The following is an 11,473-nucleotide window of genomic DNA, read 5'->3' as shown; positions in this document are numbered from 1 at the left end:
AAAGGTGCGATCACCAATGTGGACCCGTTTAAGGGGAGCGGCAGGAGGGGGGGGTATCTGGGACTTTTATTGCTTAATAACAGTCTTTTTTTTTTATTTTTTTAAAATCTACCTCACAACAGAATCTGTTTTATTCCAATCCGTTTAAGATTATCCCCCACTACTTATCATTGGCTACGCCCATGAAGATTTTTTGTGTGTCTGATACCAGGCCACAGAACGCAACAAAGACTCCGCTTGCATGCTTTTTATACCAAGATACAAAATTTATTCGATATTTAACTGTAAGCAAGCTTCTTAATTAGCATGGCTGTCTGGTCTAACTAAAGCAATCCGTGTGCGATTTACATAGATCTATAGAGAGACAGTCAAAACACTTTAATAACACTCTCCGGAGGATCAATTCTTATATCTTTTCATTGTATACATCAAGCCTCTAGCAACTTAAATAAAGTAGTTCATTATCGTTAATTAGCATACTTGCTTATGATACAGACTCTCAGGAATGACGAATGGATATTTTCTGCTTTATATTTTTAAAGGACCGTCCTGCAGTTTGCAATATTCTCGTCTTGAGGTTTTACATTTTCTTTCATGGATTTCTAAACTGTATGTGGTAGCAAGACCGTTGCATATTTCACGTTAATGCCGTCTTTCCACAACAGAGATGCTTCAAGAAACAAATCATAAAATACATGTATTTATATACATTGTTTACATTCACAACTCTACATTCTGTGGAACGTAGCTTGCATTGGATCTAGCTGTAGCTATTCATGGCTTCGTCGTCTGCTGTATCCATAACAGTGGCTCCCATACAACCAGGTCGTATTTTAAGCCCAGAGGCATCGCGGCAGTTCCAGGTTCCATTTCGACCAAGGGTAAAGTCAAGCAACTTATCGGATATCTATAAAAATCCAAAGCTCCTCGCGAGTCTTCTCCAGAGTGGCACTTCAACGCCTTGGTCGTCTGCTAGGCTGTTCTTGTTTCTGACACCATGTTTTGTGTTTCAATTCGTATTTGCGCTTTGCGCCTTGTTCTCCACGTTGAACCTCAAAACGTTGGACACAACATCCAGAATGGAGGAATTTGAAATGTTGCATCTTGTTTTGGGCGGAATGTTGAGTGTAGCTTTGACCATCAGCAGTCAAAAAATGGTGCAGAAGTTTATTGGCTCTAGGAAGAACACGGTAGTGGTGTTTTTCTGTCATGTGATTTACCTGTTTATGGGGCTCACGCTTGTCTTCGCGGCTAATTTGGAAAGGATTTCAATCGTGCTCAAAAACAACACTGAAGTGAGTAACTGGACGAGTGTTTTAACATCATCTTCTGCCTCGCAGGTTTACGACATTCCATCTTCTTCTACCTCGCAGGTTTACGACATTCCATCTTCTTCTGCCTCGCAGGTTTACGACATTCCATTGTCTTCTGCCTCACAGGTTTACGACATTCCATTGTCTTCTGCCTCACAGGTTTACGACATTCCATCTTCTTCTGCCTCGCAGGTTTACGATATGCTTAACAATCCGTCAAAGCCAACGTCTTGGGCGATGTCCTACTTCAGCGAAACATCGGGGCTTGGTTTGGTTCTGTCAGTCTCAGGATACGTCATATTAATATCCTCCGCGAGCAGTGGTCAGTACCTCCTGACCAGCATTGCTATGTCGACAGCTGAGGAGCGGGATTACGGAAGGATACTATTTGTATCTATTCTAATATCTGGGCTTGGTGGATGCACATTAAGTATCCTAGGTATGTCGTATGTAGATCACTAACATGGTTCTTAAATTTATCTGTAAATCTAAAATTGACATCTATCTATCTATCTATCTATCTATCTATCTATCTATCTATCTATCTATCTATCTATCTATCTATCTATCTATCTGTCTGCCTGTCTGTCTGTCTATTGTTACTATTATTCTGTTATTCTTATTCTTCCTGTGAGCAGGTCAGGCAGGCGCGAGTGGATAGAGAGAGATGACCTATTCTCTGCTGCTCAACATTAAAATTTACCAACAGTAGGCAGATGTTTGCGCTACTGGGTGGGCTCAATCTGTGCACCTCGGTATGGTGACCAAGGGGCTAGAGTAGCCTAAGTAACCAGACAACTAACTATACTAACTCAACTAAATGAAAACAAGATAACAAACTTTAGTTTACGATAAATAAAACAAAAAGAAACTTTATTTACATACAAAAATAAATCAATAATAAAAAATAATATATACACTAACTTGACTAATCACTACTACTGAACCCATCAACTAACTAAAACCCTCTAAATCTACACCACTACACTACAAACACTAACAAACTAACCAAACCAACTATCTAACTAAATCACTACCACTACTACACTAGACCTAGATCTACACAAACACACTACAATAAACTAGTCTAGATCTACAATATCCTACTATTACACTAACACTAAAACAAGAATATCTTATAAATCCTTAGGCTCAGTACCTTACTATTCACTAAGAACAGAACTGAGAAACAGACTATAAATATAACTAAGTTTACCAAGGCAAGGCATAAAAAGAAACAAAATAACACTAGATTCTAGCTTCCCTTGAATTAGAATAGATCTAACAACAGTAGTTATAAACAGCAGCTCAAAGCAGCAGTTAAAAGCAGCAACACAGCAGTAATAATAGCCTGCAATACATAAATGCAAAACTATATTAGATCTATATTCTATTAGGACTGATGGACGCCGCCATCTTCCGTACAGCATGTTGCCAACTATTATGACAAATAGTCCAAGTAGAAAATAAAATAACTACCTTACACATAGTATAGATCTAGTAAAAAATAAAATATTTCTACACTTACAGGCCGTCCCAGGTACAGAAATAAAAATATAATTAGACGACAGACCACAACGATATTCAGCTGTCACACAGACAGATATGGTACTGACCACTGGTCAACTGTACACTGAACTGTTTTAAAACAGCGTGGCATCACTTTTTATACACAAAAAGCGGAAGTACAAATAAGTTTGGCACTAGCCTATAAAAATAAAATATATAAAAATATAGCTCTAGGAGCACAAGCTCACATTCCGCTTATTATTATTATATTAAAGAATAACTAATATTCATTCTCTGGCACTGCAAAGGATGAGCTTCGTTAGGAGAAACAAAATTCATTTTAGTCATTTAAAAATGTCCACTAAGAAATTATTATTATTATTATTAATTATTATTTTTATTATTACTATTAATATAGATAGATAGATAGATAGACAGACAGACAGACAAACATTTATCTTATATTAATAGTAATAATAAAAATAAATAATTAATAATAAAAATAATGATAAAGGGACTACAATGAATTTTGTTTCTCTTTAACGAAACTCGACCCTGGTAGCGCCAGAGAATGACTACTCGTTCGTTTCTAACATAATAATAATTCATGTCCTATGCATTTTAGAGTTTTAATACATTAATGTTCAGTAACACTTTGCTCGCAGTTTTCTACGTCTAGGCTCTGAAGGCCTATCGTTTGTGTCGTATAGAGTTTAGTAGATTTATACATTTGTTTAACCAAGATTTAATTCTTGGAGGATTGGGAAATAGAAAAGTGTATAAAATGTTCCATTTTTTAAAAAGTTCAACATTAATTAGTTATTAATAGCACGAGCTGCGGAAAAGTATGCAGATCGCAACTGGCTTTGCATAGTCACGCGAAACACTTCACTCCTCCATTATCGGAATAGAAGACATTGCCATCATTAAATGGTCAAATAATAGCTCTTTAAATTATAGTAAGGAGGTAATGTTTTTCTTGTTTTAATTTATTTTATAATTTAGTTGTTTTTTTCCTGACAGGTTTCGTAAGTTTCTTGCCTGACACAGAATCACTAAAAGATACTGATTACGTTCTCTTTAGAACCTTTGGTCTAGTGTGTGCTGCTTTAGGACTGCTGGTGTCTAGCAGCGTGTGCTGCATCAGCGCATGGTTCCATGACGTCATCAGCAGTCTTCTCCGCAACGCCAAGGAAACGGACACTAACGGTTTGGCACCGTGCGACAGAAGACCGACGAAGACGGCGCAGGAGATCTACGACGAATGCGCGCCCCTCCTTGCGGATCGGGCTCGCGGTATGCTGCACTCGAACTCTCTGGAACTGGACAGGAGCTTGACCGAGACCAGGGACATCAGCAACACCGTGAGCCAGTCCGACACTTTCATTGATGACTCGTGCTCGTCCTCAAATCAGATCAAACAGCCAGCTTACGTGGTGCCTGTGGTGCCGTCTCTGTCTCGATCTCAGAAGCTCCTCCTGTTTCTCAAGCGCCAACGAAATCTCTCCTTCGCCCTTCTTCTGACGCTCTTCCTGGCCAGCTCTGGGGTGTCTTTTGAGTTCTATTCAACCACCTACATGACTCTGGCGGACGGCCAGGCCGATGACATGAGAGGACTAACAAGTGGGACTCAGCAAGCCTGCATGGGTCTCTCAATTCTGTACTTGACTTTTACATGTGTACATTGTGTATATGACCTAGCTAATCGCTACATTGGTGAGTAATGGACTAGCAGTAACAATAAACGTTTGAGCAGGAAGAGAGGTATCGTTAAAAGTGTGTAAGAAACTATATTAAAATAATAGATTGTGAGTAGGCTAAATCAGTTTTTGTCACCAGTTGGCATATTTTTTTCTATGCATGAACATTTCACTGAACTTTACATAAAAGTAGTTAAAAGTTTCCCTTTCGGACCTTGCGATCTATAGGTCAAATGATGTAAAGCTCATGTTTCTCTGGCCCACGGTTAACGAGCGTGTCATGTGGCAAGCACAACAAGCAACCGAGTTTACTTTTTCCCCAACTAATGTCAGGTACCCATTAGAGCTTTGTAAAATCTCAGTCTCCACCAGGATTCGATTCAGGGACCCCGGTTCGTAAGCCAAGCGCTTGAACACTCAGCCAGAGCACCTCCGAACTTAATGAAGCTGTTTATCTTTTTTATAATTGATCGTCATTCAATATCGAAATCTAAGAGGTTTCTGTATTGCCTTAAGGCTGTCAGTAAACTCTGCACAAGTATGGATTCAAACTTGACCCCCCCCCCTTTTAAAGGTAGCCAAGAAATTTTTACCATTCATCCACATATCCAATCAATATTTCAATAGTTTGCTTATAACTAGGCCGGGGGGGGGGGAGATGACGTCCGTATTAAGTCATTTTAAAATCATGCATCTGCCATCATGTATAAAACTTCACAATTGCACGAATACAAATGTATAGATCTATATTTGATTTTTTTTTACTGACAATATATTTTGCTAATGTAAACATTTGTTGTTCTTCAATTCTACAAATGCAAACTATTTCTTTTCTACAATAGTTTGCCTTAACTTCAATGCAAGCGGCTCATTTTCTAATAATATTTATTCTGGACAGAGTGGAGGAGACTTGCTATTGGGTTCAGTTTACTGGCTTCTATCTGGACATTGGTGCTAGCTTCCAAACACGTGAACGCAGTGTTCTACATTGTGGCCTTTGTCCAGGGTCTGTTCAAGGTCACGGCACTTAGCCTCCCACAGTTGCTGACCACGCAAGCTGTGCGATCGCCTGTAAGTAGCCATTAAATTAATTAACAATTGAATCGACAAAGTACCTTTTAGAGTGAAAACACGATTCCGCCATTTCGGCTGAAGTACATCACAAATAAACAATTAGTTTACCGTGTAATTAATCATCAGCTATAAAATAATTTTTGATGTCTGACCAGAAACCTTTAAATTTTAAATAATAAAATCTTTAGGAATATGTCTCCATCACTTTTCTATAGGCCTACATTTGTAAGAAAAAAACAACAAAAAAGATCATTTGTAGGCCTATATAATTTCTATAGCATAAGAAATTTAGTCAAAGATAACCTTTGCTTTAGAAATGAAGTCAAAGATAATTGACCCCCCGTTAGAAATAAAAGAACAAATAACTCGTCACTGTAGCGTACGAAATAAAGACTCAGATAACTTGTTGCGTAAGAAATGAAGGTGTCTCGTAGCATAAAGCAGCTGTTGAATTTAGTTTATTTTTAGATTGCATTCCTGCAGCGCAAGGCCATTGAGAATAACAAATGATTAATGGTTTCATTGGTTGAATATTTGCAACAAGGTTAGTTAGTTCCAGACCATAAAAGGAGCGGTGGAGAAATTCAGCAGGCGAGAGAGGAGATTATTTGGTTATTTCCAAACACGGGCAGGCTATTATGCCTCAAAGTGGCGCCCGGGTGGAAACGGTTACTTGAGGGGGTAACTAGGCTAAATGAATGGCAAAACAAAACTCGCGTGGGAGTGTCCAAGGGTACGCGAGAGTGAACCCATTGCACGGACGGAGTTGAAAGAGAGCTCTCACGACCCTGTCGATAATCCATGCGCCGTTCCTCAAGGGACTGTTACATCAATGGCGAGTTCCCCACGGTTAGCTTGGTATAACATAGGAAAATGGCGGAGGCTCCCGGTAAACTCGGTCCTTTGGCCATGTCTAGCCCATACGTCCAGAGGCCAGTTTTGTCGGAAATAGCAATGCTTTATATAGGCATTGACTTGGGTCTCTTCCAGACAGAACGGTGGTTCACGCAGTAATTTTTTTTTTACTGTTTGACGCTTAAACAGTTTTTTTTTTTTTTTTTTCAAATTTAGAGCTTTAAGAGCCTTCGGCTCAGCTCTTAGACCAGCGGTTCTCAACCTTTTTAGCTCAGCGACCCCCTAATACGATTCCCCCCTAGGCGGCAAACCCAAACCGTAAAATTTATTTCGTTCATAGGCGTAGGTAGACCCTAAATATGATTTAGCTAATGTTATAAAATCATAAATTTTAAATGTATATATATATATATATATATATCTGACATCCATGATTTATTTACATAGCAAAAGCATCATCTAATTTTACTTGCTTAAGTTACAAAAGAAAAGTTTATCTTAAATGTATACCATCTATGATAAACGTGCTTGTTACAACACTTAAGAAATTGGATTTAAAAAAAGAAGAACTTCCAATAAAAAATAGACGAGAAACCGAAATTTCCGATGGTCTTAGGCGACCCCTGGCAAATGGTCATTCGACCCCAAAAGGGGTCGCGATACACAGGTTGAGAACCCTTGTCTTAATAGATCAAACGGTTATTTCCAAACGACGTAGATGGTAAAAAGAATAGAACGGAGAGATTCAGTTGGGAGCTGGAACGACGACAGTAAATTTGTTTCATTCAATTGTCTTGTACGGTGTGTGTATTTATTAAAGTGATTCCAAGTTCCACAATTAAAGCTTTGTATTTATTATTGTTAGATCTCAGTTTTTGAATTGACAGTTTACTTTTGTATCTCCGGCATCACGACATTATTTGAGTGTTCAATAAGTGTTTAAAAAGAAAGATTTATACAAAATTATAACATCTGAAACGCATTGTCTGATCAACACAATCTCATCGTACCATCAAGACATCATTGTCATCTGACACTTTAAATATATCATCACATACTGCCTCAAACATATATCGTCACACAAGGCAGTCTTGATTCTTTGCTTTCCAAATCCCTTTATATAATGTCTTCGAAACTTTCTACAACTCTAGAAGTGACAAAATATACTAGATCTAGATTGATGTGCACACAATCAATGATATATATTTTTAGATCGATTGTTTTACGAACACTTGTACTAAAACACTTTTTTTCTTGTAAATTTCAGATTTCGTTTCGGAAGAGTTTCGTGCTGCCAACCTTGTTAGAGATTTCAATGACATCACTCTGGTGTATGCCAGCTGTGGGACTAATTGTTTATTCGCTCATAGCCTTGCCCTTGTTCCAAGCCACAGGCCTTTTAGCAATTCCAATGTATTATTCCGCAATAGCTGCTATTCTTAGCTGTATTGGGCTGCTCCGTTTACTATAAGCATTGTTATTCTTATTGCTTTGTTAGAAGTTTGCATATTGTAGTGGTTTTATTATGATACATAGTTTGTCACATATCTAATGAATTTATAACAATTCATTATGTAATTTCTTATTAGTTATGAAAGTTCTTGATAAAAAGAAAAAAAAAAGCTTTGTAATATGTTGTCCAGTTTTTCACCTAGGCGGCTAGAGATGATGACAAATCATTTTGAAACTCTCCGAATCGCATATCAAAAGACAAGCAAAGAGCAAAGTACCACTTTCAGACCTTTTGATTTATAGGTATAGGATGTAAAGATTATCTGTTTCTATGGCCGACGGTTAACGAGGTTGTCATGTGGCCAGCACAATGACCAACTGCCTTTACTTTTGTCAGGTAACCATTAGAGGTTGTTGAATTCTGAGGTGCCCTAAAGATCCTGAAATTAAAGATTCCAATCTTCAACAGGATTTGACCCCGCCGGGACCCTTCGGTTTGGAAGCCAAGCGCTTTATCACTCAGCCACCGATCCTCTAGTTGGAAATAGATCTCTGACTATCAACGTAAGCAAAAAAAAAAAAAGCTAAATTGATTAGGGCGTCTAGTAGTTAATGATTTAATTTCCTGTTGACTTTTTTTTTTTCTGTAAATCGCTTATAATAATTTATTACGAGCAGGCATGGTTAATCTTGTAGTATCACTGGGGTACAGTAGGGGAGATAACGATCAAACGCTTATCAAACTTTTCCCGAAATTACAGTTATCTCTCTTAGTCCACAGAACTTTTACCAAATTTGTTGTGAACTAGCCTAACTAGCGTAGTGCAGTGTTCCCCAGACTTTTACCTTCGCACATTCTGAATATCTACCTGAACACTTTGCTTATTTATGAAGAGAAATGAATTCACGTGTGGCCTATTAGTTAATTATTCCAGTAGTTTGTGGAACACCTATTCAGGCCTCGCGGAATACTATGGTCCCGCAGAACACAGTTTGGGAAACACTGCCGTAGTTCTTCTTCTTCTTCTTCATCGTTCTCATTGTTATGTTGTTCATAAGACTAGACCAATACATGAGATGAACTGCGCAGTGGTTTCCAAATCAGGGAGCTCTCCATATAGTTTTCTTTCTACTGGGGTGATTTGGGGCCAATGTCTTATACGGGCCTCTTAGTAAAGAGAGCAGTTTTGGAGGACGTGGTCGTCATTCTCTGGTGATACTCCACATGGGCAGATTTCAACGGTTCCAATTTTGAGCTTTCGGTACATGTGTTGTCGCATTCTGTTGTGTCCGGTCCTGAGTCGAAAGATTAGACGTTGGTCTTGTCGGGATAGCTTATAGTAAGCGTCATCTTTCTTGTGATTTGGATGCGAGCTCGTCCATTTCTCATTTATTTTATTTACAATTAATTTCTTCATCTCTTCTGGATAGAGTGCAGAGTTTATTTGTGAGTTAGTTCTCCCACTTTTGGCGAGTGTGTCAGCCTTCTCATTTCCTTCTAGTTGTATATGAACTGGAATCCATTGAATAACAGTTTTTTTGCTGTTGTTGTTGAGCTTTGTAAGTGCTGTTCTGAGGTTTTTAATAGAAGAGGAATCAGAGTTTTGCAGGCTTTGGAGGGTTGTTTTCGCATCGGTTAGAAAGACAATCTGACTGTGAGGGGAACTTGAATGATTTGCTAGCATGGTAGCAGCTAGTGCTAGTGCTTCCCTTTCTGCTCTGTGACTGTCAGAGAGCTCTCCAGTTGCAATGGATTTTTTTTTACTGACGTAGTGAATTAATGATAGTATTTCAGTACTTTTGCTTTCTTTTTTCTATCTCCTCCCTAATGGCGTTTTTTTTAAATTAGATGTTCTCAAGTTATCAACGATCATCCTCAACGTTAACATCATCAATCAACTGAAATAAAACTTAACAAATCTTCACATGGTTCAGAATTTATAAGTGCGTGTGTATGTGCTGTTGGTTTGCAAAAGATTACCATATCGTTCCACGTAATTTCAAATACAATTAAAAAACATAACATCATTGCCAGCTAAGAGAGAGAGAGAGTTGTTCTATTGCACTACAAGAGAAGGAAATACAACACATCATTCGTTTCTCTTTTCAGAATATTATTTAAACACTACCAGCGCCATTTTATTCCACTAACGGTGTCCATAGCAACGATATTTAAACTTGTTAATAAGAAAAAAAACACACGAAAAGCTATAAATATATTCAAGGCCGAAAATTAATGAGGAATGCAGTATTTCTCGTGGCTATGCATCCCCAGCTGAGACCTACATATTTTGCCACGTCCAGAGCAAGCATAACCATTGTCGGCCGGTGGTCGATTAAGATTTTCTTTTTGCCTTCTGCGTCTGTCCTCAGCATCGGATTTTTTTTAGGACTCAAATGTGTATCCCGCGGCCATTGTGAGTGACCTCCAACTGTCTCGTTCTGAGGCCGCAAGCAACAAGGTGCTCTCTTCTTTGTCAGCCAAGGCAAGTTGGCGCCTAAGCTGATCTTTTAAGCGTTTCCGTGGGGCTCCCATTATCTATCTATCTATCTATCTATCTATCTATCTATCTATCTATCTATCTATCTATCTATCTATCTATCTATCTATCTATCTATCTATCTATCTATCTATCTATCTATCTATCTATCTATCTATCTATCTATCTATCTATCTATCTCTTTCTCTCTCTCTCTCTCTCTCTCTCTCTCTCTCTCTATATATATATATATATATATATATAATATATATATATAGACACACACACACAGTACTACTATACAGTTCTGCTCAATGAAACCAAAACAATTCAAGAATGATATCAATTGTCATTGAGTGATACGCCTGTAAATTCTAATGTGATAGATAATTTTGCTGAGGATAAGTTTATCAGGCAAAAGTGTCCAAAAAAAAAATTTACTTAATTTTTTCAATGATCCTTATAGATCCCTTTATGTTTCCACCTAACACTACTGAAGTAAAAACTACTTTTTATAAAAGTATATACCATCATCCGAGACCTAACAATGGCCCTCCCACTTTTCACGTTTTTATTTTTCAAAGGGATTTGTTTCGTTGATCTTTGAATTCATTTTTTTTGAAGTGAAATATTCTAGAATGAAACAAACAACTTCTGGCCTCGATTCTGTCTTGTTTCTACACTTCGTGCCAAACTGACTTCGTGTGTGGCAGAGCTCACAGATCACACACCCACGCGCGGCATGAGCGGGATTCCTTGGCATCCTTTTAATCATCACCGTCGACATCATCACAACGTGCGGATTCAGAAACCTTCCACGCTTCTGAGATGACAGCGGTGAGCTGGAGTGCGATGGGTCACTGACAGCTTCGTCTTCTGGTCTGTGGCTGGGAGTCCGAATTCCAACTCAAGTCTTTTAAGAGGGAATGTCAATTCTGGAATTCAAGGTGCAGTACTTTCGACAGTTTAGATACACGCACACATACACATACATTAAATTTACCTTTTATTATGCAGGCCTATTATTATTATTACAGCTTTTATATAGCGCTACTTTCATGCTTATAGTATGCTCAGAGCGCTTTTGGTC

The 11,473-nt window shown here is 38.2% G+C and overlaps 1 protein-coding gene across 1 annotated transcript; it reads left to right on the top strand.

Moving 5' to 3' along the window:
- The first annotated feature begins 250 nt into the window (after nucleotides 1–250).
- Nucleotides 251–8,077, top strand: LOC129927437 (uncharacterized). Its single transcript, XM_056036660.1, has 4 exons — nucleotides 251–1,752; nucleotides 3,846–4,538; nucleotides 5,421–5,593; nucleotides 7,719–8,077. The coding sequence occupies exons 1-4, from the start codon at nucleotides 777–779 to the stop codon at nucleotides 7,920–7,922; spliced, it is 2,046 nt and encodes a 681-aa protein (XP_055892635.1). The 5' UTR covers nucleotides 251–776; the 3' UTR covers nucleotides 7,923–8,077.
- The last annotated feature ends 3,396 nt before the right edge of the window (nucleotides 8,078–11,473 follow it).

The sequence above is a fragment of the Biomphalaria glabrata genome, chromosome 7, assembly GCF_947242115.1.
Source record: "Biomphalaria glabrata chromosome 7, xgBioGlab47.1, whole genome shotgun sequence".
In the NCBI taxonomy this organism is placed as follows: Eukaryota; Metazoa; Mollusca; class Gastropoda; family Planorbidae; genus Biomphalaria; species Biomphalaria glabrata.
This window is presented reverse-complemented; position numbering and strand designations above follow the sequence as displayed.